The sequence below is a fragment of the Lynx rufus genome, unplaced genomic scaffold (assembly GCF_022079265.1).
Source record: "Lynx rufus isolate CCGP_SWC_20201006 ecotype Redwood Valley unplaced genomic scaffold, mLynRuf1.p SCAF_34, whole genome shotgun sequence".
NCBI lineage: Eukaryota > Metazoa > Chordata > Mammalia > Carnivora > Felidae > Lynx > Lynx rufus.
This window is the reverse complement of record NW_025814850.1, coordinates 3,336,069-3,361,137: the sequence shown is the minus strand read 5'-3', so window position 1 is coordinate 3,361,137 and position 25,069 is coordinate 3,336,069. Positions and strand designations below refer to the sequence as shown.

General features: G+C 58.3%; 2 protein-coding genes across 19 annotated transcripts in view; both read left to right on the top strand.

Annotated features, from left to right (window-relative positions):
- Positions 1 to 14,724, top strand: part of PLEKHM1 (pleckstrin homology and RUN domain containing M1) — a 44,683-nt gene extending 29,959 nt beyond the window's left edge. For 7 of the 13 annotated variants that reach the window (XM_047093454.1, XM_047093462.1, XM_047093456.1 and 4 more), the window contains 6 exons: positions 716 to 1,636; positions 3,932 to 4,077; positions 7,782 to 7,975; positions 13,064 to 13,127; positions 13,613 to 13,770; positions 14,613 to 14,724. In XM_047093454.1, the coding sequence (XP_046949410.1) occupies positions 716 to 1,636; positions 3,932 to 4,077; positions 7,782 to 7,975; positions 13,064 to 13,127; positions 13,613 to 13,770; positions 14,613 to 14,724 (1,595 nt within the window). Of the gene's footprint in view, positions 1 to 715; positions 4,078 to 7,781; positions 7,976 to 13,063; positions 13,128 to 13,583; positions 13,771 to 14,067; positions 14,567 to 14,612 lie in introns of those variants that run through there. The other 6 variants (XR_006964689.1, XM_047093457.1, XM_047093458.1 and 3 more) reach the window with 6 other exon arrangements.
- A 116-nt stretch (positions 14,725 to 14,840) lies between these two features.
- ARHGAP27 (Rho GTPase activating protein 27) overlaps positions 14,841 to 25,069 on the top strand; it is a 34,501-nt gene continuing 24,272 nt past the window's right edge. For 4 of the 6 annotated variants that reach the window (XR_006964692.1, XM_047093464.1, XM_047093465.1 and 1 more), the window contains exons 1-4: positions 14,841 to 14,927; positions 18,430 to 18,539; positions 19,449 to 19,585; positions 20,972 to 21,649. Coding sequence is in view for 5 of the 6 variants with exons in the window: in XM_047093464.1 (XP_046949420.1) it covers positions 14,848 to 14,927; positions 18,430 to 18,539; positions 19,449 to 19,585; positions 20,972 to 21,649 (1,005 nt within the window). In the remaining variant the exon portion in view is untranslated. Of the gene's footprint in view, positions 14,928 to 18,429; positions 18,540 to 18,909; positions 19,027 to 19,448; positions 19,586 to 20,580; positions 20,775 to 20,971; positions 21,650 to 25,069 lie in introns of those variants that run through there. The other 2 variants (XM_047093468.1, XM_047093467.1) reach the window with 2 other exon arrangements.

The following is a 25,069-nucleotide window of genomic DNA, read 5'->3' as shown; positions in this document are numbered from 1 at the left end:
AGGGAAGGAGGGTCTCAGCTGTGTCCTGAGATACTGATGGGTCAGGCCAGATTGGCACCAAGGATTAGCCTTGGGATTTGGTGACAAGGAGGGCATGGGGCTTCCCAAGTGCCGTTTCAGTGGAAGGAGGGGACAAAAACCTGACTGGAGCAGATTCAAGATGGAACGGGAGCAGGGGAACCAGAGACAGTTGTGACACTTCCTCGAGGTTTTCTGTAAAGGGGACAGAGGAACAGGGTGGTAATTAGAGATGTGAGTGCCATCAAGAAAGCTATTTTTAAAGATGGCAGAAATAACAGCGTGTTTGTGTGCTGATGGGAACGAGCCAGGAGGGAAGGGAGAAAGCAGTGACACGGTGGGGGCGGGGGGGGGGCTGCTGGAGAGACGTCCCTGTCCTTGAGTGGGCGGTGGGGAGGGGTCCCCTGTGCAGACGGAGGAGTTGGCCTCAGACTGAGCCGGAAGTTCATCCCCGGTGACAAGGGGGAAGTCTGAGTGTGGGTACAGATGCCATAGTGAGGGCTCTGTGGAGGTAATTTTTTTAGTCCTTTTTTTTTTTTTCTCAGTAAAATTCAGGAACAAGGTCAACAGCTGAGGGTGCGGATGGGACGAAGGCACTCCTAAAGCGTTCTCGCGGCAGCCCCTGTCCCCACCCGCTGCAGGGCCTCGGGAGGTAGAGGCTTGGCCCGCCGTCTAAAGTGCCTCTTTCTGCCCCCAGGGCTGTCCAACCCATTCCGGGGTCTCATGAAGCTGGGCACCGTGGAGCGGCGGGGGGCGATGGGCATCTGGAAGGAACTCTTCTGCGAGCTCTCCCCTCTGGAGTTCCGCCTCTACCTGAACACCGAGGAACGCACCTGCGTGGAGAACTGCTCCCTGCTGCGCTGCGAGGCCGTGGGGCCAGCCCACGGCGACGGCCGCTTCGAGCTGGTCTTCTCTGGCAGGAAGCTGGCCCTGCGGGCCTCTTCCCAGGACGAAGCCGAGGACTGGCTGGACCGGGTGCGGGAGGCCCTACAGAAGTGCCGGCCCCAGCAGGAGGATGAGTGGGTGAACATCCAGTACCCGGAGCAGCCCGAGGATCCCCCAGACGCCCCCCAGGGTGGCCTCCCCTCCCACCCGGACCCACCCACTGAGCCCGAGACTCTCCAGGGCACGCAGTTCTGTTGGTCCTCTGCCCAAGTTCCCGAGCCAGACGCTATTAAAGAATCCCTTCTGTACCTGTACACGGACAGGACCTGGATGCCCTATATTTTTTCCCTATCCTTGGAGTCTCTGAAATGCTTCCGAGTGAGAAACAACGAGAAAATGTTAAGTGACAGCCACGGAGTTGAGACCATCCGAGACATCCTGCCAGACACGAGCCTCGGGGGCCCATCCTTCTTCAAAATCATCACGGCCAAGGCCGTCCTGAAGCTGCAGGCCGGGAATGCTGAGGAGGCCGCCCTGTGGAGGGAGCTGGTGCGCAAGGTCCTGGCGTCCTACTTGGAGACAGCCGAGGAGGCGGTGACACTGGGCGGGAGTCTGGACGAAAACTGTCAGGAGGTGCTGAAGTTCGCCACGCGGGAGAACGGCTTCCTGCTGCGGTACCTCGTGGCCATCCCCACGGAGAAAGGCCTCGACTCCCAGGGCTGCTTCTGTGCAGGTGCCCCCTTGCTGTCCCGCCACCCCCAGCCTGCCCGCCTCACTCTGCCTCGGGTGGGGCTCCCGATTTAGGCTCTCTGCCCTTTCCTGGCTCTCCACGAGCACCCCCATGCCACCCCTGGGATGTTGCAGCAGACGTAGCCTCTGCTCCTCCCCAGCACCCACCGAGGCCAGCACCCTGCCGAGGGTTGGGACCTGTGGGTGCACAGCTCTGCCGGGTGCTGCTTTCTCTGCTCAGGGAGCTCCATCCAGGGAGCTGTGCTCTCCGCCCCCTTCATTATTATATCACCCTATCATTGGATTCTTTTGGAGCAGGAGCACGGCACCCTTCCAGTACTTCTGCATGCTTTTGCAAGTGCACACAGTCTTTTTCGCTTAACAAAAATGGGCTCATCCTACTGAATGCTGTGCAATAGAATATTCTCCGATGGTGAAACTATCCTAGATCTGTGCTAATATGGTAACTACAAGCCATCTGTGGCCCCTGAGGACTTCAAATGTGGCTAGTGTGACTAAGGAACCAAATTTTCAGTTTAACTTAAAGGTATTTAAATTGAAATGGGCGCCTGTGGCTTGTGGCCACCATACGGGCCAGCACAGCTGTATATATTGTTCTGCAACTTGGTTTTGTTCTACTGAGGAATGTATTATGGATATCATTCTACGTCAGTACCTCTGCCGTATCATTACTGTCCTCAAGCCTGATTCTTCTGTGTGGGACCACCGGGCCAGCTGCTTTGTTTGGGTTATTTAACTTAGTCCTAACAATAACCTGTCCTGTGGTGAAGCCAGATGCGGACCTTGACGGTCCTAGAGCCTCGCTCTGGCCGTGTCCCCGCAGGGCCTCTCCACCCCATTGCTTTTCAAGGCAGTGAGATATTCCATGGCTCACGTTCCATTTCTAGCTCTTCTCCCCGACCCAGACCCCTGTTTCCATCACCTTCGGTTCTCCAGGGGGACTGTGAGGATTTTGCCCTGCCGCAGGGTGCCCTAGCAGGAGACGCGGCTGCAGGTGGTTTGGGGACCATCCTGTTGTCTGGAGCCTGTGGGACCGGAGGGAAAGTCTGCTTCGGGCATCCGGAAGGAAGTGGTCTGCGGTTTTCTTCCTGCAGAAGACATTTTCAAGTCCCTGCTCACTCCCTCCTCACACCCGCCAACCCCTAACACTCACGCTCTGCCCTTTCCGCCTGTGGGTGTTGGGCTCGGGGAGGAGGCCAGGCCCCCCAGGGCTGGTGGGGAGGGTCCCCCAGTGGGTGTGAATGCTGGCAGGGGGCGGCTCTCACTGTGCCTCTCACCCGCCAGCCCTCAGGCCGAGACTGAATCTGGGGGCTTGGGCTTCCTTCCTGCTGCAGGCATGGCTTTGTGGCCGGGTGGATGCCCACCGCCGGCATCCGGCTGTATTTCATGGTTCACAGGGCACTTTCAAAGCCTCATCTCCTTTAAACTTGGTCATCACCCCCACAGGAGAGCAAGGAGCAGCTGAATTTTATAGATACTGAAATGGAACCTCGTAAAACCTCGACGAAGGTTAGGATGAGGCAGCTATTAGGCAGAAGAGCCAGCCCTTCTCGTCCCAAGGCCAGAGGGCCTCTTTCCCCTGGCCCTGTGGGAGGCAGGCATGTGCTCAGGATCTGAGCCCCACTCTGACTCTCACCGCCCGCCGCTGTGGAGGGACCTCCAGCAGAGGAGCTGAAGCCGGACCCTGCACCACTGTCCTGAGATGTCCGGCCTCTCTGACTCCAAGCTGGCACCAGGCAGTGTCCAGACGGTCCTGCCTCCGGTTGGCCTCCCCACCTACTCCCTGCCTGTCGGCCGGCCCCATGGCCCCAGCTCCTACCCTGCTTGCTGAGGCGCTGACTCGGTTGCTTCCGTTTCTGGACCCCAGTGGAGGGGTGGGCCTACGGGAGGTTGGCATTGGTGAGCAAGCAGTGGGAACACTGAACACAGGCAGCTAGGTAGAAGAGGATGTGGGCTCTAACACCAACCCAACCCAAATCCGATTACCGGCTCTGCCACTTAGTCGTCCTGTGACTGGGCAGGTCTCCTGACCTCTCTGTGCACCGACTGCTTCGGCTGCAAAATGACAGCAATAATTGTAACGGTGTTTTGTCGTAAAGACTAAGTAATGGGGTTGTTTCTCAGCGGTGGGCATGTGAGTGACGGTTGTTTGATCTTTGTGTCCTCCTTTTATGTCTGCCCCTTCCTTAAATAGCAGGTCCTTCTGCCTAGGAGCTTCTGCGTTGTCCCCAGACTCTGGCCCCGCCACTGCTCACTCTCCTGCCGTCCCTCTCCCCAGGCTGCTCCCGGCAGATTGGCTTCTCGTTTGTACGACCCAAGCTTTGTGCCTTCTCTGGCCTCTATTACTGCGACATCTGCCACCAGGACGATGCCTCGGTGATTCCGGCCAGGATCATCCACAACTGGGACCTCACCAAGCGCCCGGTAAGCCTTGGGCCCAACCAGTCGTGGCCACACAGGGCTGAGGAGTGACAAAGGAATGGTCGCTCCCCTTTGTTGCTGCTCTTTGTGTGGAGGAGTTTGGCTCTAGGGAATTTAGGGTCACTGGTTCAGGCCCCATGATGGTGGGAGGGCCAACCAAGAAAAACCTGTGCTGCTGGTCTGTAGCCCCTGGGCAGAACTCTGTCAGTGCCTGCCTCGTTCCTCAGGTGGAGGTCTGAGGGTGGTTCTCTGCAGCTCCCATGGCCACGGACAAAACTGTTTAAGGCACCAGCAACTAGAGAGAGAGAGAAAGAGAGGGAGAGGAAGAATAGATAAGGAAAGATAGTTAGGATAGATTATATTTCTAGATGGATGGGGGATGGGTGGGTAGATAGTTGTGAATAGATAGATGGGCGGATGGGTTGGCGGGTGGATGTAGACAGATGGTTGGGTGAATGGATGTGGATGGAGGGATGGGTAGATGGATGTGGACCGATGGACGGGTGGATGGATGGGTGGGCTGGCCAACTGGCTGTACTTCCCCTTGGAGCAGTCAGCCTTCTCTGTATATTTGTTTACATACATTTGTAAAGTTGGGATCATTCTGGACTCATACTGATTTATAACAGGCTCTGTCCACTTGGTACCATTTAGTGTGATTTGGTCTTGAGTACTTTTTTATGTTCACCAAATGCTTTTGAATAAGATGTATTCTAAGATCTCTCTTTTCTTCTTCTCCACCTGAGCTTACCCACTTACCTAGCTATGTTACCATTAGCAAATTATTTAACTTCAGTTTCCTCATCTATAAAGAAGGATTAATAAGTACCTGCCTCAGAGGACATTACAGGAGATGGCACCCGCCAGTCTCTTAGAGCCTTACATCAGTGCCCTTTCTTTCTCCTGAGGCCTGCCACACCTTCAGCCCCTCATTCACTTGGTCAGAGCCTGCCTGGAGGAGCACAAACTTGGCTTTCTCCCAAAGGCACAGATTTCTGCTTAAGACAGACACAGAAGCACAAAGAAGAAGCTATTTGTTTCTCAAGACCCAGGCCTATTGGCCATGCAGTCTTGACGTGTGGATGTGTCGTCAGAGCACAGGGAACGTGACTCATAGATTCCGTGCCACCCCAGCCTCCACCTTGCTGGGGACCGGAACCCCAAGGACATTAGCTTCACTTTGGCTTTTTGTTGGTTACCTTGTCCTCACTCCTGCCCTCAGTGATAAGTATTTAACTAACTGCATATAGAATATTAAACCTCAGAACCGCCACAGATGCAAATAATTCTTTGGCCATAAAACATACTCGCTATTTACAACATCCGGACAACTGTTTTTTTTATTTTTTATTTTTTGCATTTATTTATTTTTGAGAGAAAGAGAGAGAGAGAGAGAGCACGAGTGGGGGAGAAGCAGAGAGAGGGGAAGACTCAGAATCCAAAGCAGGCTCTAGGCTCTGAGCTGTCAGCACAGAGGCCGACATGGGGCTCAAACCCGTGAACCGTAAGATCATGACCTGAGCCGAAGTCAGACGCTTAACCGACTGAGCCACCCAGGCGCCCCAACATCCGGACACTTGTTAAGCCATCTTCCCATTCATTGCTGTAATCCTTGTGCCACTTCCTTTTTCCAGCTAGAAAATTACGGTACTTTTCTCGGCATAGCTGAGATCAGGAAATACCCAGCGCTCATTCTTGCTCTCTCAAAGATCCCTGGCCTACGCAAGAACGGGAAAATTCGAAATACAAAGTGGCTGGCTCACGGGTTGAGGGCCTTATTGTTCGCTGTTACCACCGGCTGACCCACTTGTGCGAGGCCTGGCTGGCACTTGGCAGGACGTCAGCCCGGGACTGGGGCTGCTCTCTTGACTGTCTCCGGCAAGCCCACAGGACAAGAGCAGTCCCTGGGGAGCAGGAAGCTCCTGCCCGTCCGTCCGCAGCACTTGGCAGCTTTCAGCACACATTCCTGTGTATTATTTCATCTGAGCCTCGCCCAAGGCCTAAGCTGTCGTGGGAAGGGCTGGGCCAGGACGGAGAAGAGCAGTCTGAGCAGTCACCAGGGCTTTGCTGCTGGGCTGCTTGTTGGCTCGGGGGCTGTCACCTCAGGGCACTAGGAAGTGGGAAGAGGAGTTGTCTGTTGCTGCGGGAGGCAAGAGATAGCAGTGGGGCTGGGTGACAGGGGGCCAGAGGCTCCCAAGCCCCCAGTGTGACAGTCTCCTGAGGGCCCTGGTACATTCCTAACGCTTCGGGGGACAGCTGGGCTGCGCAGGCACTCAGGGTCTGAAGGCAGCTCCCATTACTGAGGATATGCTAGGTGCCAGGAGCTTACATTATTATTGTTAATATTTTTTAAGTTTATCTCTTTATTTTTGAGAGAGAGAGAGAACACACACCAAGCGGGGAGGGACTGGGAGAGAGGGAGACACAGAATCTGAAACAGACTCCAGGCTCTGAGCTGTCAGCACAAAGCCCAACGCAGGGCTCGAACTCACGAACCTGGAGATCATGACCTGAGCCAAAGTCGGATGCTTAACCGACTGAGCCACCCAGGCGCCCCTGCATTATTATTATTATTATTATTATTATTATTTTAACCTAAACTCAAAATAATTCCGTAAGAGATGCTTTTCTTTTCCCCACTTTCTAGACAAGGAAACTGAGTCACAGAGGTTAAATAAGTGTCACAAGGTCCTACTGGTAGGCAGTGGTAGAGCCAGGATTCGAATTCAATTCTGACTTGAAAGCCCGACTCCTAACCACTGCATGGTAGTTGATGGTGGAGACCATCTCAGATCCTCCGGCCTTCTTATTACACCAAGGAGGAGACTGAAGGGGAGAGAAGCTTCTTGGTAGTTAATGAGGCAGCCAAGTGTGCAGAGACAACACCTCAGTTTAGACCCGGGCTCTGCTTTCTGCAGGTAGATTGGATAAGCCACTTTAGCTTCTCTGAGCCTCCATTTACTCATCTGTAAAATGGGGGTGGTGACACCTCCCCCATTGAATTGTCATCAGCCCGAAGAAAGGATATGGTTGACATCCGCAGCCCACCGTCGGGCAAATAGTAGGCGCTCAGTAACCGGCTTTGGCATTAGGGTCAGGGCCGAGGGTAGAACCTGTAACACCCTGTCAGTGGGAGAGGCTGGGATTGCTCGCTCCCCTCCACACGGGGACTTGGGGGAGCCCTGGTTGGTGCTGCTGGCCAGAGCTTGGGGCGGGGGCGCTCGGGAAACCTTGTTAAGCTGTGTCTGATCTGTAGTTTCCCGTGGCTGGAGCTTGACTCAGACAGTCACCTGGTTCCTGAGTCGGCGCTGGGGCAGTGCCTGTTTCTGTTAGGCAGGAAAATGGGGGCTGGGAAAACAGGAAATAGTGGGAAGGATCTGTAGGCCCAGGGGGAGAGGGGCATTGACCCAACGTGGCCGGGGAGGGACCGCAGCTAGTGCCTGGGAGGGAGAGTAGGTTTGGGAGTTAGGGCAACTGGGTTCAGATCTTGACTTTTATGAGCTGTGGACCTAGGCCCGGTCACTTCATCTCTGGTCCTCCGTTTCCTCATCTGTATAATGAAGATGGCACCGCTTCCCTTGGACGGTGGTGGCAGGGCGGGTGAGTGGGTGGGTAATACTGTGCCTGTCGCAGAGATGCTCACCGAACGGCCATTCTGTCCCCCCCCCCCCCCAACCGCCACCGTCTGCCGTCTGGTGGTGTCCCAGATCTGCCGGCAGGCTCTGAAGTTCCTGACGCAGATCCGGGCCCAGCCCCTCATCAACCTGCAGCTGGTGAACGCCTCGCTGTACGAGCATGTGGAGCAGATGCGCCTTGTCCGGAGGAGACGGGAGCAGCTGAAGCTTCTGGGGGATTACCTGGGCCTGTGCCGAAGTGGGGCCCTGAAGGAGCTGAGCAAGAGGTGAGCGTCCCGGACACACACACACACACACACACACACACACACACGCATGCAGCTAGTGCCCGCCCAAGACGCCCCCTTGGGAAAAATGCCAGGGCCGAGCAGAAATCACCTTCCCACTAGGTTGGGGAAATTACCGCAAGCTTTGGGAGTGGTTTTTATTTGTTCATGTATTCATTCATTTACTCATTCATCTAACAGTTATTTACTGAGAACATACCAAGTGCTCAGCACTGAGCCAGCTTTGTGAGCTCCACACTGAGCAAGGTAGACCCGGTCCTACCCTCTCACAGGGAAGGCAGATGAGTAAGCCTAGAGCTACAACAGCCTGTAGAGCTGCTACAACAGCCTAGAGGGAGCTAGAAGGGAGGCAGGATGCCTGGAAGTACAGAGGTGAGCCCTCTAATCCGGAGTGGAGGAGGGCAGAGCCGGGAAGACTTCCTGGGGGAATGTACATATAAGATGAGCCTTGGAGAATGAGTCAGAGTTAGAAAGGGGAAGACTCAGGAAAGAGTGTTACAGATGGAAGGAACGGTGCGCTCAGGCCCTGAATGAAGGCCCCATACGAGGGAAGAACAGAGAGAGCTCCGGGGCGTGCAAGGAGGGAAGGGGGGCATGTTGTGAGAAGGCTGGACAGTGTTGTCCTGCCCCCCCCCCCAGTCCCCCATTCGTGGCTGCTCTGCTGCCGTCTGGCATGGCATCCCTCCCAGAATCCTCAGAAGAGGGTAAGGTTAGGGTGGGACCCTCAGGATGCCCTTGAAGAAGCTTCTGGGCCCCCAGCGCTCGGGGGCCTGCTTAGGATTGAGAGGTGATGCTGTGCTTGAGTATGAGCTTAGGGCCTTCCTGTGCCCATCGTGAACGCCTTCTAGCCCAGGCTGCGGCCTTCTTGGGGCTGTGCTGGTGGGGGAGCTGGTGCCTACTGTCCAGTTGGGCTTTGTTGCTGGGTTTCTGGGGACTTGGAGCAGTTCACAGTCCCCCTCCTCCCCGCCCCCAACCACAGTTCCGCACTGGGCTGGCCCAGAGACCACCTCTCTGATAGGTTGCAGCTCCTTGGTCCTGGTTACTGATCTCCCAGGACCAATTCTGCCTGGCTGCTTGGGGCCCGGGCAGTGCCAGTACAGACCTCTGGGGATCTCAAGGAGCGAGCTGCCGCAGGGGAGAGGCTGGCTCCTCATAGGCTCCCAGAGCAGCCAGCTGAGCCCTGGTCTCCACAGGACCAGAAAGCCCCCTGGATGCCACCATGAGGGACCCTAGCAGGCTGCTTCCCGGGGAGGCCTTGCCTGTCTCAATCATCAGCTGGGTGCCTGGGTCTTCACTCACTGCCCTCCTTTCTGAGATTCTAGGCCTCAGGGCTCCAGAGAATCTGCCCTCCAGACCCCCTGACCAGGGTGGTGAAATCTCCCTGTCGTCACCCACCCCAGTCAAGGGGATCTTCCACAGACCTGAGCAGACCAGGTGCCTGCAGGGTGCATCCCAGGCACTGGCCTCGCCTGTCCACACCCTGCTCAGATTGTTTGGTCATCGGCCTTACTGACCTGTCTGGGCTGACCTGCTGGGCGGCCCTGCCTCTTTCTCTCTGGCCTTGTTGTTCCCATCCTTGGGTAGCAGCACCGCATACCTACTGTGCAGCCTACCAGCCTTCAAGAGAACAAGGCCACACCAATAGAAGCAACATGGGGCAGGGGAAAGAGCTCAGGAGCAGACTCTGCCCGGCCTCAGACTTGCTGTATGACTCAGAGAGGTTGCTTCACTTCTCTGAGCCTCATCCTTCTTGTTTATAAAATGGGCCAGTAATCCCTGTGCTCATGCGACCTTCTGGAGTTGTGGTGAGGGCCCCGTGAGGGGCTCAGAGTCTGGGGAAAGGCACAGGCAGACAGACGGCCCGGGGTCAGCATGGCTTGTGCTGTGAGGGAAAGCACCTGGACCCAGCCTTGTGACAGCCAAAGGGCCAAGAAAGTTCCCAGAGAGGGGATGGCATCTGAGCTGAGGATTTGTAGCATTCTGCTACAAATATATATATATATATATATATATATATATATATATATATATTTTTTTTTTTTTTTTTTTTTTTTTTTTTCTTTACAAAGTTGGTCAGTACTCAAACAGTATAAAAGAATTAAGCAGGAAGTTCGGATCACTCCTCCAATCCCACCGCAGTCAGTACCGTTAGGCTCTGCTTCCAGAGCTCTGTCCTTACATACAGGAAAAGAGTTGCCTCAATGCAAACAGCATGTACATAGTGAACTGGGATTTTGCAAAAGAACCAAGGAGAAGAAAGAGGGAGGGATGGCCTAGGTTTCCTGGCTTAAGGGGGCCTGTGATGTGGAGAAGGGCGGGAGTGTGGCTCACTGGGACCTGTGAGGGGCTCCGTGCAGCTGGATTGCAGGTGCAGAGGCCAGACCTCGAAGGTCCTGGGCACCACACCAGATTTGGATTTATCTGCTCTGGGGTTTAGAAAAGGCCAGCTTGGCAGCAGTGGGGCGCAGGGGCTGGTGCAGTAATTAGCCCAGGGAGGTGTGGAGGCCTGGCCTGGGTCCCCCAGAGTGGAGGCTGAGGACCTGAATGGTTGAGAAGGAAGGGCAGGTCTTGAGTGTGAGTAAAGTCAGGGAAGAGTTCCCCTTCGCTAGCGGCAGCCCTCCGGCTGGGGTGGGCGCTCTGAGAGAAAGGCATCCTCCGATGGGGGATGGGCCTGGATGCATCTTCAGGGGCCAGAGAAGCCCCAGGGCACCTTCCCCGCCCTTGGGAAGGAGCCATCACAGAAACGCCCTGGAGGGGTGGGGAGAGGAGGTTCCTGAGTTCAGAGGAGACCCCAGCCTGGGCCTGGAACCCAGCTGTGCCAGCCTTGCTCGCGCGCCCTTTCCTACCCCATCACTGCTTGCAGGAGTGAAGGGGCAACCTTGCCTCTGTCTTCCAGTGTCCTCCGGAGAGCCCTGTGGATCTCTCTGACCCCTTCCCAGGCAGTCCTCCTCACACCTGAAGAGGACAGAGAGGGGTCTCCTGATTGTGGCGTGGAGAACAGAGGCCCAGAGTGGCCCTGGGGTGTGGATTTCTCTCCTGACGGCCAGGATGAGCAGTGGCGTCTCACCCCCCGGCCAAGCTTTGTCCCCTCTGGCTCGGGACTGAGCGTTGTGGAGAAATCACTTGCAAGCCTCATGGAGAGTGTGACGGGCCCAGGGCACAGTGGCTTGCAAGGAAGGCCTTGGGCCTGGCTGGTCCCTGGGGCTTCCATGATGGTGGACAGAGGGCAGATAACAGAGATGACTCTCCATCCAGATCAGCCCCACCCTTCCTGCCAGCTCAGGGACAGTCTGCACGCCCCCCACCCCCGCCCCCTGCATTTTCCTGGTGATGAATGGCAGCTTGCTGTTCCCAGAAAACTGGAAGTTTACTGGAGAAACCAGCTTGGTGAACGGAGCAGGTGGCCGGCAGTGTCCCCACCCTTGTGGCACAGTATGGCCTGCCTGGCTGCTTGATGGGACTTGTCATCTCTGCCCCACATGGGGTTCCCCCAGACCACACCTGAGGCCATAGTGTGGAGCATGGCCAAGCCCCCACTCCAGATGCCCCGGGGCCTGGCACCCTCCCGCCCCCAGATGTCCTGGGCATCCTGGGGCAAGTTTGCAAGCTTTCCTTAGGCTTGGAGCATTTTCCCCAACCCCAGTTACCCACGCAGGCGCACATGGCAAAGCCAGGCGGGGGTTGTCCAGGAGGGTTTCTGCAGGTGTTTCCTATCCTTCCCTCAGGATGTAACCCCTAGGATCTCTGCCATTGGTAGGTGGAAAGTAGAGCTGTCCTTGTCCTCTGTCTCCCCCGCACCCCACCCCACCGTGAAATGGGACCCTGCTGTACTTAGGCCACATCTCAGTGCCTCTCACGTAGCACTGAAACCGGATGCTTGACTATCTGTCCCTCAGCTAGACCAGGGACCACAGGAGGGCACGGACCACGTCCTATGCATTTCTGTCCTCAGCACTGCCCCTGGTATGTAATGGTGGCACTCATGACCACAGCTGACACCCACAGGCCTTCGCCGGGTGGGTAAGGATGTGAGCTCGGGAGCCAGGCTGCTGTGTTCAAGCTCCAGCTTTGCCACACACAAGCTGCGTGACCACAGGCATGTTGTTTAACCTCTCTGTGCCTCCATTTCGTCGTCTTCTCAAAGTGGGGATTCAGGTAGTACCAACCTCACGGGATTACTGTGAGGATAAAACAGGTTAATGGATATAAGACATGGTAGCTTTCCTCCTCCTCCTCCTCCTCCTCCTCCTCCTCCTCCTCCTCCTCCTCATTAGTGTTGCTTATAGACATTTTTTAATCCCTTCAAATTGTTTTGAAAAACATTTCTGCTTTATTGAAGTGTAAGTGACAAAATTACACTGTTTTTTTTTTTAATTTTTTTTTTAACGTTTATTTATTTTTGAGACAGAGAGAGACAGAGCATGAATGGGGGAGGGTCAGAGAGAGGGAGACACAGAATCCGAAACAGGCTCCAGGCTCTGAGCTGTCAGCACAGAGCCTGACGCGGAGCTCGAACTCACGGACCTCGAGATCATGACCTGAGCCGAAGTCGGCCACTTAACCGACTGAGCCACCCAGGTGCCCCTATAAGATGTTTAAAGCGTACGTCACGATGCTGTGATACATGTATACGTTGCGACAGGACTCCTCCCCTCCGGGGAGGGATCCATCAGCTCATCCATCAGCTCGCTCGCTACATGTATACACGTGTATGTTTGGCGAGAGCATTTAAGTTGTACCGTCTTCTCAAATTTCAGTTACACAACACAGTGTTATCAACTGTGGCTGAGAATTACTCAGCGTTCACTGTGCCAAATGCTTTACATAAAGGAATCCTCAGAACAGCTCCATTGCTCAGGTGAGGAAACTTGAGGCTCGGTGAGGTTAAGTGATCTGCCCAAGGCCACCTGGAAGACCAAGTCCCCAACCCAGGGGGCCGACTGTGCTCTTAGGCACCGCCCTGGCCAGGTGTTCACACCCGGTGAGCAGCTGAAGGAATGAAAACAAACACAGGTTGGCCCAGATCATGGAAACCCTTATAAGGAACCTCTTATGTTTTCTTTGAAGGCTCAACCACAGGAATTACCTCTTGGAGTCTCCCCACAAGTACAGTGTTGCTGACCTCCAGCAGGTGAGAACGCCCTTCCCGGCCCCCAGGCCTCTCTAGAGAGCCCTCATTCATGGGAAATCAGCAAGGAGGACCGGGTAGGGAGGCTTCAGCTTTTCGGTACCTCAGGCTCCGCGTCTTGCTTGTCCCACGCTCCTGGGGCGATGACTGAGCACCAGCCTCCTGCTGTAAGCAGGCACTCCAGCAAAGCCCAGGTCACAGGGGTGACAGCTGGGGACATTCCTTTCCTCGAGGGAGGGTACTGCGGATTGGGGTCTCGTCTGTCAAGCCCGTTATCCCCAGCGACCTCTGCGTATGGGGCTGCTGGACACCTGTGTTGCTCGGCCTGATTCAGGGAGGCTCTTTGGCCCAAGTGCGAAGAAACCTCTCTTGGGGTCGGAAATCTTCAGGCAGGGGGCCAGGAGCAGCAGCGGGCCACCTTTTACAGATGGCCTCAGTCTCAGCACAGCTGCCCGAAAGGCCTGGCGGCCTGACCTTGCCCTCCACAGATCGCAGACGGGGCGTACGAAGGGTTCCTCGATGCCCTGATCGGATTCGCCTCCCAGCACGTCTACCACTGCGACCTGTGCACCCAGCGTGGCTTCATCTGCCAGATCTGCCACCACCACGACATCATCTTCCCCTTCGAGTTTGACACCACCGTCAGGTATGCGGGATACCCAGCCCCCCCCCCCCCCCCCCCCAGCGGGCCCCAGCGTGCCAGGGAGGCAGGCCCGGCACCGTTGTGCAGCAGCACATTGAACGCCCCAGCTGTGCCAGTGCCACGTGGCGGTGAGGTTGTCTAGAACAGCCGACGCCCTGGGCAGTCACGGCCAGCCCCAGTCCAGCTCCGGGGACAAGAGAGCCCTCGCGGGGCCCTACCCTAGACCAGGGAAGCTGTCTTCCTAGAGAAGAGGTGACTTGCTGCCTCTTTGAGTGAGGGTCTCGGTGTTGTCATCTACAGACGGACCGAGGGAGGGACTGAATGAGTTACTGCCCTGGAGTGGTGGCACAGGCCGGGCACAAAGTGGGTGCCTGGCGGCTGGTGCCTGCCTGGCTCTCTGCTGCGGTAATCATCGTTCCTATCCCATTACCGCTCCTGATCAGAAGCCTCTAAGTGGAAAGAGTCACCCACCAAACCTCCATTCCGGCCCACACGGGAGTGGAAAACTGAACAGGTGGGAGCATCCATTTTCAGTAGGCGTCGCCTGGCCCAGATTCAACCCCTGGGCTCAGCTTTTTAAACTGCAGAGTGTTTTCGACGTGGGCAAGAAATCATCCCCTAAGTCTCTAGCGGCCTCTCTAGAACGTGAATTAGAATCGAGAGCGTCCGCGCCTGTGGTGTGACGCGGGGGTGAGCACTGTCTCCAGGCAGCGATCTGGCCTGGGGGGACGCGGCGCGGCGCGTCTTGGGGTCCCGAGTGGAACCGCACCCCGCCACGGGCGCTGGTCGGGATGCTGGCCGCCCCCGGCCCCCTGGCACCAGCGGCGCTCGCGGCTCTCCCCCAGGTGCGGCGAGTGCAAGACTGTCTTCCACCAGAGCTGCCAGGCCGTGGTGAAGGGGGGCTGTCCCCGCTGTGCCCGCCGGCGCAAGTACCAAGAAAGGAGCGCTCTCCTCTAAGCCGCTGCGCCATCCCCGGCCCGAGACTGCGGGGCAGCGGCTCGCAGCCAGCCCGGCCGCCTGTGGCATCAGCCTGCATACTCTCGAGGTATCCCAGCCGTGTCCCCTGTCGGGAGGACCCAGATGCAGCTGGAGCACGAGCCTACCAGACGAAGCCCTCGAGGATGTCCCCCAGTCCCTCTACCACCCGTCTGCTCCACAAGGTGGGGACGCCATCAGATGCCCCCCCCCCGGTCCCAGGGGAAGCAGGGAGGGGAGCTTTGCACTAACCAGGCCCCAGCTCACCTCACAGACACGGCACCTCCATCAGGGCTCTTCAAACACTGTGGAAACCACACTTGGGCACGTGCTCAGTTCCACATTCCGGATTCAAAAAAGGTCTAGTTTTTTAAGGTGGGTTTTTTCCCTTCATATTTCAATAGAAAATATTTTTTTATTCTTGACCCTACACAAGTCACCTGAGAAATCCAGACATTCTCATGCGGAGCAAACACGTGGGAACATTTGGCCTGCGGGCCAAAGGCAGGTGGCTGGGCGGGCAGGCCGCCGCTGGGCCAGAGCCTGTCAGCTCTATGGGTGCCTTTCCTTCACCCGCGCCTGACACTGCTGCCCACGGCTCAAATACGACGTGCCAAACTGCCCAGGGGCTGTCAGGGTCGGTCCCGATGACCACCCTCTTCCTCTCCCTTGCCTCTTTTCGCCCTGCCCTGCCCTCCTCACCTGAAAAGCCCGTCACCTCTCTCCGCGTCACCTCTCTCTGCGTCAGAGCCCCCTGGCTCCGCCGTAGCCTGGGCTCTCGGTCCCTGCGGGAGAAGGGAGGGACTCGGAACCAGCACTGTGAGCACTTTGAGCCCTCGCTTGGTCCAGGGCCGGGTCATCATCTTGCCCACCCCTCAGCCCCGTGTCCTCCTCACCTACTGCAGACCCAAAGCCAGACGGGCGGGGCTGCTGCAGACACACTCTCAGGGGGACACCCCCCACCCCCCACCGCCTGACTGACCCCTGCTGGGACAGAGGAAGGCGGGGCCCACAGAGAGGGCAGTGAGCCCAGGCCAGCCTTGGGCACCGTGGAGTGGTGACCCCCGTCCTCCCAGGAAGAGTGCCAGCCGTGCTGCGGCGATGTGTGGGGGCGGCCGCCTCGTGGGAGGGATGCCTAGCCTCAGTTTACAAAGCCATGAATTCACAAAGCTTTGCTGGACTGGCCCGGAGGGGGCGCCGCCAGAGACTAGAGAATTTCCCCAGAGCACGATTGCCTTTTGAAGGGGCGTGGGGTAGAGTGCGAGCCTGGAATGGTTTGCAAAGTGATGTTTAGACCCTGTGGTTTGGGAGCGATTCCCCTGCTGCCTTCCCCCATCTCTCCTGGACCCATCGCCCCCCTGACCCCCAGCCCTGGGCCGTCTGGCCGTCCTGTCAGCTCTCCCCTTGGATTGGGGGCCTCAGGTGGAGACTGCCTTTCACTGTCAAGAGATGAATCTACTCCCACCTCTCCCCTGGGGTGATTCGGCTGCTGAGTCACCTGCCCAGCCCTGTGGAGCTGGATAAGTTGTGCAATAGAAGAGAGGAGGTGGTAGGCAGGTGGGGGAGGGGGCTGCCACACAGCCTGTCTGTCCCCTGTCACGGAAACAGTACGCACCTATGCCTGGCACACCAAAGCCTCCTAAACGGGGAAGTGGATCCCCATCCTCAGCCCGCACCCCCACAGCCAGGATTAATGCCCCACCGCAGACCCAGCGCGACCGGCCAGAGCCACAGATGCCCCAGATCCCCCAGTGGCCCAGAGCCGGCCTGGGACAGCGGGTGGTGCCGCCCAGGCCGGGCCTCATCTCAGGCCCGTGAGAACAATGTGCGCGCCAGAAGGTGCCCTAGGAGGCATCAGGAGTGGGGCCCCAGAGGAGCTCGCTTAGGCTGTGTGGGGCCTGTGCCCCCCCCTCCTCCCCCTCCACCCCCACCGGGGACTAGCAGCATTAACTACAATTCACCCTCTCCCCAGTACCAGAAAGCTGCTGATGCTTCCCGATGAGTTGACTCTTACCCTCTCACCTCCAATGGAAAGCTGATGTGAACCTCAGTGGTGCCCACACTATTTTTAAAACGCCATTTTATGCAATAAACTGTTTTCTAGTGAGGCGCGCTGGCCCCGAACGGCGCTTTGCAATGTACTGAAGGAACTGCTGCTGTGTGATTTTTGAATGATTTTGCAGTAAAGACCTGATCTTTCTCACCTCTGGTCTCGCTTCTGAATCCCGACGCTGCCAGTGGTTGGGAGGAAACCACCAGCCGTCCTGCCGTCTGATGCCCCCGCCCCCACCGACTCTCATTAGTCCCTGGGCACACAGGAGGCCTGGAGAGGGGTGGCCGGCGGTAAACATTGTGCACCAGAAGTGGGCATGCAGGGGAGGAGGGGTGACCGTGTTCAGTCTGTCCCCCTCCCACTAGGAGTCAGAGTCTGTGGCAGGGAGAGGGGGGTAGCATCTCTGGGCCTTTGGGTAGATTTACCCACATACACTGATCCCTGAAATGCCACCACAACGGCTTCTTTCCTGTGCCTGTCCACCGATCCCCGACACTGGAACGTGAGAAATCTCGGGACCGTGTCCCACTGGGTTATCCAAAGCCAGAGAAGGGGCTCAGGGAGGGAAGGCTGAGGAGGGCCAGAATCAGGGCTCATGGCTTTTAGGGCTCCAAGGGGACTTTACTTGGCTGCTCCCTTCCTCTGAAGTTCCAGGAGAAGCCCACCACTTCCCATCGTAAGGACAGAAGAAGGAAACACGTGTTCCAGGGAAATCAGGTTGCAGGAAAGTGGGATTGAAACACATTTGGCCCTATGGTTTCTGGTCCTTGAAGACACCTTTCAGCCCATGAGAGAGGTCTTCTGTGTATCCTCTGAGCCCCAGCTTCCCTCCAGGGCCTCAAGTCCCTCCAGGGTTGTAGGGGGTGGGCTCTGAAAACACAAAAGGAACTGGGTTCGAGCGCTGGGGACCAAGGCCAGGGGCATGTGGCCTGGGTGCTACCCTGCCTTTGGTCTCAGTGCCTCCACCCTCAGCAAGGTGCCTCTGAGGACGTTTGTGTCTCCCTTCCCCCTCCTGCCTAAAGAAGAATGGGGGCTTTGGAGACCTCAATCACACCCCAAGGAGGAGGACAGCTCATCTGATAATAAAAATAACGTTAATAGCTCTGTGCATCCTTCCGATACTACTGTGAGACTACTACTGAATTGTATGTACTTAGTACATCTCATTCAATCTTCCTAAAGATCCTGTGAAGTAGGTGTTGTTGTCCCAAGTTCATGGGAAAGAAAGGATGCTGAGGTGAGCGAGTCCACTTCCAGGACACCCTAATGGACAGCTTGGAGGGTGGCCCTCTTCCAGTGGAGGATCCAGGAGGCAGGGGGATGGAACCACACAGCGGGAGGGAAATCTGGCCTCTCCAGAAGGAGTTGAGGAGGCTCCCTCCCTCCCCCTGTCATGCCACCCTCCTGGCCCTGCCGCTTCCACGTCGCTGGAGATAGCCAGGTGTGGCCCCGGATCCCAGGGGGTGCAGGGGGGAGGGTGGCGTCTGAGCTCCTAGGGCGCTGGCCCGGCCCAGAGGGGACAGGAAGCCGGGACACCGGGGATTGTCTCTAGCAGCCGCAGCCCAGCCTCAGCCCGGGAGGAAGTTCTGCCGGGCGCTCTCGGCTGGTGCCTCCCTCGCTGTATTGTTGAACAGGAAACCGGGCTGCGCGGGAGCTGGGCGGTGGAGGAGGGAGCGCCGGCCGCCGAAAGCACGCGTGCCTGCCGGGACAAGTGGAGGCGAAGCCGGTGATCGGACGCCCCAAGGTGCCAGGGCCGGGCCGGGCCGGGCCGGGTGGGGGTTGCTGAGCCGGGGTTGGGGGAGCGCGGTGCGGCAGGTGGCGGGTCCTCACCCGGGAGCGCCGCGCGCGCCTGCTCCCCTTTCACCGGGCGCTGGGGAGGGAGCCGCGCGGGCCCGGGAGCAGGGCCGCGCGGGGCGGATGTCCCCCGCGCGGAGCGGAGATCCGAAGGGCTGCCCTCCGTCCGGGGACAGGCGGGGCCCGAGTCCAGGCCCCGGCGCCGCTGTGGCTCGCGTCGCCCGGGCAGTGCACGAAAAGCACCTCCTGACGACGGGTCAGTCCTGAAGTTCCAGGGATCCTACCGGCTCCTCTGGCTCCCCCAGAGTTGGGGAAGGAGACGAGACCCGGGTCCCCTCCCCACCCAGCCCGAGCCCCTGCGCTCCGGTGGGGATCTCTGCCGTGGGAACTCCAGGCCCCGCCGAGCTGCGCCCGGAAAGGGCCCAGGGAGGGCGGAGGTGGGTCCGAAGCGAGTGGTGCGTTCAGTCGGGCTGGAAAGGGCTTGTAGTGGTGATTCGGGGTGCATACGGCTTCGGTTGTAACCCTGGGCGAGACAACGAACCAGGGTCGAGCTGTCCCAGAGCAGCGCGCCCGCGGGACGCAGAGGCTCGAGGACAACAAATCCCACGGCGGGGGGCTCAGGGGTGGGACCCTACCCACCTTGGGCTCCGCTGACGACCCCGCAGGGCCCCTTCAGTCGCAGCCCCTACAGCTCCCTCCCTCCCTTCGCCTTCTCTTGCTGTGCGTCCCACTCCCGGTGTACCCCACCCGCCCAGACACACTCATTCAGGCTCCTCCTGGCCCCTCCGAGATACGGCTGCGTTGGGGATTGGGGGCAGCCCTCCTGAGCATCCCTCTCCTTCTTTGCTCCCCTTGCCAGCTCCTGATCCCGGAGGTCTCTCCTGCTTAGCCCTTGGAAACCCCGCCCTTCGAAAGAGATGGCAGGGGCCTGATCTGCATCCATCCGCGGACTCCGCCGGTCCTGCCCATGGGCCCGCAGAGACCTGCCCTGCCAACGTGAGTGAGAGGCGGGGGTCCAGGGGAAGGTGACGGGAAGGGGTGTCCTCCCTGGGGGTTGTTGGCTTAGCTACAGGCAGTTCACTGTAACTTCAGGGCCCAAGAGTGCAACCCTTTCCCCAACAAGGGAAGCTGGAGAAAGTAGTGAAGAACGCTCTGTGCCCCTGGCCAGACCCTGCACCCCCACCCCACCCCCCGGTCAGACCCTGTTCCTTGGGTTCCTCAGCCTCAGCAAGCCACCGAGCTCCCCAACTGCTGGTCCCAGGACACCTCTATGGGGCAGGAGATGGGATCAGTGCAAAGGCTTGGAGGGACCAGCCACTTATGGAAGAGGGTACCGACTCATCTCTTTGATGGAGAGACAGGCGGATTTACAGTTAGGCTCGGACTCCCAACACCACATCAAGCGCCAAGCTAAGCTGGCGTGGAGGGCGGTGGGTTGTGGCGATCACTCCGGGAGAGCTTTGGGAAGGACGCCGCAGGGGCAGTCACTGTCACAAAGTGCATTCTCTAGGGGCCACTCTCCTGGGGCAATGTGGAGATCACAGGGCTGGTGGGTAGGCCGCGAGGGCCGAGCCTCACTCGGGAGGTGGAGGTGGGAGCTGGAGAACAGGGGGCGGTGCAGGACAGTCTGGGCGGGCCAGGCCCCGGGTTCACGTCCGCAGCCAAGCCGCTGGGGAAGGAAAGAGAAACCGAGAGAACCGGTTCTCCGGCCTTGGCAGTCCGGTCCCTTAGCCAAGGCCCTTGGACTACGCGAGGCAGGGGCATTCCCCGGGATAGAGCGGTGCCGGGGTGGTTCCCAGAGCCCCGCGCCTCAACCCTGATTCCGCGGGCCGGGGGCGCGGGAGCCTGGAGGGAAGAGGCTCCGGGCACGCGGATTTCCTGAAGGCTGGAGACGTCTGGGGCGGGACAGGCAGGGCAGGGGGCGGGGCGAGGGGAGTGGCGGCGGGGGTGGGTGGGTAGAGAATGGGCTGTTCTTCCCACTTCACAGACCTGTAAACCGAGGCCCAGTCAACTTTTAGGCAAATGTGGTGACTTTATCGCGGTCAATCATCCCAACTCTTTGGGTCAAGGCTTCCTTGGCTGTAAAGCTGGACCAATATTACCCACAATTTCTCCACCAAGGGATCGAACCGGGACTCAAATCTCGTAATCAATGCCACGGGATGAAGGCATTGTCAGAATGAAGGTATTGTCATAATTCCATGAGTGAGTGTAAGAATGAGAACCTTGGAGATTATTTTATCCAAGCCCCCCATTTTTGAGCTAGGAAATTAACGCACATAAGGAATGCAGCACTGGGACTCGAACCCAGGTCTTCTGTCCCTCTGCGCTTCCCAGCTCGGTGGCCCTGACCTCCGCGCCCCTCCTCCTTGTCACTCACAGGGAAACGCCAGGGCCGCGATGGCGGCGGACGTCGAGGGGGACGTGTACGTGCTGGTGGAGCATCCCTTCGAGTACACGGGCAAGGACGGGCGCCGCGTGGCCATCCAGCCCAACGAGCGCTACAGGCTGCTGCGCCGAAGCACGGAGCACTGGTGGCACGTGCGGCGCGAGCCCGGCGGTCGCCCCTTCTACCTGCCCGCGCAGTACGTGCGCGAGCTGCCGGCGCTCGGGGACCCGGCCACCACCTCCACGCCACCCGCGCTCCGCCCGGGGCCCGTGGCCCCGGAACCGCTCGCCTACGACTACCGCTTCGTGAGCGCGCCGGTGTCCGCGGGCCCCGACGGCACGCCCGCTGAGCCCCGGGGCCGCGTGGGCTCCCTGTGCGGCCCCGCGCGGCGCGGCGCCGCCACCCAGCGCAGCAGCCTGGCGCCGGGCCTGCCCACCTGCTTGTACACGCGGCCCGCGGCGCCGGTGCGGCCAGCCCAGTCCCTGGACGACCTGGCGCGCGCCGCCGTCGCGCCCCCTGCCGGCCTCCTCGGGAGCGCGGGCAGCTTCAAGGCCTGCAGCGTGGCGGGCTCCTGGGTGTGCCCGCGACCCCTGGCGCGCAGCGACTCCGAGAACGTCTACGAGGTCGTCCAGGACGTGCGCGGCCCGCCACGGGAGGAGCGCCCGCAGCAGGTACGCGGAGCGGGGTGGCGGGCCGGGGTGCTGCGCCGCTCCGGGCCCGGACTCCAGGAGACCCCCCTCGGCTTAGCGTCCGTCTCGACGGGGCGGCAGTCACCGCCGAGCCTCACTTTTCAAAACCACGGAAAGAGAAGGGTGCAGGCTCCCGGTCACTTATGGGCAATTCCGAAATGCCAAAGCTCCCTGGAGTCCAAAGGTTTCCCGTAACTCAGTTGGTGGTAAAAAATTTGATTTGAACCGATGTCAAGCTGTGGGTGGTCTTTATTTATTACATTTAGTTTTACTACGCAAGTGCAGATGAACCGGATTACAGTGTACTGCTCCAAGCCTTGCTGGCAGGTGTGTGCGCCGTATTACCTTTCTAAAATCCACAACATTCCGAAACACGCCCGGATATGGAGTTGTGGACCTGCGGGCCACTCCACCTGCCTCTTCTTAGAGGAGCTTAGGGGTCAGATGAGATAGTGGATGTGGAAGTCAGGGATCTGCTTCCTTTTTTGGCTTCTTCCGATATTTCAGTTCCCCCTTAAAAAAAAAAAAGACAATTTTTGATTTGTTTGTTTCAGGAAGTGGTCCAGTGATAGTGAGTGTGTTTTTTTCGTTTCAGAACCCAGTTGTTAATTTAGGAAATCGAAAATAGAGCACGTTTTAAAAACACTTTTACATCCTCAGAATCCTTCGGATGACCCTGACATCTTCAACTTTAGGAACTTTTTGGGTCGGTGGTTGGGGAGATGTGGAGGGAGGATGCACAGACCCCCTTTTTGACATCTGCCTTTTGACAGCTGGGTAATTATGGGCAATTCATTTCCTCTCAGAGGGTCTCGATTTGTCCTTTGGCCCAAAGAGGGGTGGAAAGTGTGGATGGATGATCCCTAAACCTTGTAAGTCTCTGATTTCTTTCTTTGTACTTCATGTAATGTATTTGTTGTCAACATTGATGCCTGGCCCATGCCAGGACTGAGTGTGGGATGCCCAGAGGAAGGAAGCACCTTCCCGGGCTGGGAGCTCCTGGGTCTCCCCTCCGCCCATCTGGTTATAGTGCAAAGAGCTCAGGATTTGAAGCTTAGAGAGACTGGAATTTGACCCGGCTGGGTCACCTGCCAGCTGCAGAGGAGTCACTTAACTCCCCAGCCCCAGTGTCCTCGTGTGTAAACGCAGGACAAAACCTAAGGATTAGTGTTGTGAGCCTTCAACGAGGTGAGGCATGGAAACGCTTGGCACGTAGTAGGCGCTCCACCGAGGCTGGCCGGGGTCGCATTCGGTATCCTGGTCTGCGCCAGCTTTGCTCCCGTTTCTGCAAGGAGCAGCCCGCCCCCTTGTGGTCATGACGGGGAATAGCAACCGGCGCGTGGGGACGAGGATGGGGACTCCGCCCAGAAGGAACCAGAGGGGTAAGGGGGTGGGAAATAATGTGCCCGGCCGTCTCTGCTGGCCAGTTGGCCCCCTTCTCTGGGACAGATGGCTGGATACCAGTGCTCTTTACCCCGGCGTCCCTCCGTTTCCCGGACAGGCTCTCGGAGGTGCATTCCAGGACCTTCCCACATCCCCTGTCCAGCTTGCCCCTCTTTCTTTCTTTCCACACAGTATAGTGGTGTATCCGCGGCGGGGGACACAGATGATGGAGAGAGGGGTGGTGCTCGCGCAGGGAAGAACTGGGGCGTCTGCCAGAGACCCGGGTATTGGTGGAAGTGCTCTGCCCGGTCCCACTTCTGGCCCTAATGAATGCACTGTATGGCCTCAACAAGAGGCTTAGTACCTCTGGTCTGGTTTCCTCCCCGTGTAATGGGTATGATCTCACACTTCCTGTGACCCTGCTTTATTCCAGTGTCAGCTGTGGGCCTCCCTGACACCCCAGCCCCTACACACTCCTGGCGTGGGGAGTTGCCTGTCTCCTGGGAAGGAAACCCCATTCTCCTTTTAGTTACTCAAGGCAGCATTTAGAGGAAGAATTTCCTGAATGGTGAGCCTGCCTGTTTCTTCTTGGAGGAGGCAGGAGAGGCAGCTCCTACCTTTCCCCTTCATTCACTCATTAACTAAGCATGAGGTGACCTTGCACTTGCCGAGCATCTGGTGAGGCAGAGTCCCAGGCCTGGAGGGCCACCATCTGGGTCAGGAGCCTGGCAAGAGGGGACAGATGCCTCAGGCCGGCATGGCCCAGGCCATCTGAGATAAAAAGGACACCCAGTGTACTGCGGTGCCCAGGCATGGGTGCAGGTGTGAGATGGGGCACCCCTGGGGCCTTTCAGCCCCGCCCCCACCCTGCGCTGCTGGGGCTCTGGTGGGGAGTGGGTGGCGCCTGGGGGGCGGGGCCTCATGGCCCTCGCCAGGAATTCGGACGTCACCGTGCAGCTACCGGGAGACTCTCAGCAGAGAGGGGAGTGGGGTTCAGAAAGGACCCCCTTGGCTGGAACTTTAAGAGTGGCAGAGGACTTTCATGGTCTCCCAGGCATGCGGTGATGACAGGAGAGGTTCGGGAAGTGGATTTCGAGGGAGCTGGTGACTGATGGGCTGAGGAGGGCGGGAGAGAAGTCAGGATGAGTCCCAGCCTCCCAGTGTGCTCAGACAGTGGTCTGTTTATGGCAGGGACACTGGGAAGGCGTGGGAGGAGTCCTGGAGCTGCCCAGCATGTGGTGTGGAGATGTGGGGGCAAGGGAGCATGTGGACCCGGGGACCACAGCCCTGGGCCCACCACATTTGGGTGACCAGGGGAGGGAAGAGGAGGAAGTGTAAAACACAGTCAGGGAACAAGGAGGAGAAGCAGGAGAGTACTGGTCCAGACACCGAGAGGTGTCCAGAAGGAAGGGGAAGTTAGATAAAGGCCATCGAACATTTATCGGAAGTGGTGACCTCAAGGTCAGCAGCCACTTTATCAGGAGCTGGCCAAGGGGTTACCAAAAGCAGAAGGCAGAGGTCGGAGGGTGAAGATGAGGGTGCAGGGCCGAGTGGAGACCGCTCAGAAGCATGGCAGGGAAGGGAGAGGTGCCGTGTGGCCAGAGGCATGTGGAGGTCGAGGGGGGGGCTCCCCAAATCTGAGTGAGTGGGCAGCAGCCAGAGGAGCTGGTTGACGAGACGGGATCCCAGGACACAGGTGTGAGGGTGATGCCCAGGGCACACGGGGAGGGACCCACTCCCTCTGAGGCAAGGGCCAAGGATGTGAGGATGGAGGGGACACAGGGTCAGGCTCATCGGGGACTGGGGAGCCTTGGACAAGGGGAGAGGGTGGCATGGGTGTAGGACAATTGGCAGAGGCGGGGACCCTCAGAAGAGAGAAGCCTCCTCGCCCACCGTGTGGCGTTTCACGGCCTTGTCATCCACCACGCGCCGGTGGATGGTCAAAGTGCGCTGGTCAAAGCGCTGGACACCGGGGACACAAAGCATGGTGGCGCGTGACGTGATCCTGCGCCACAGGGG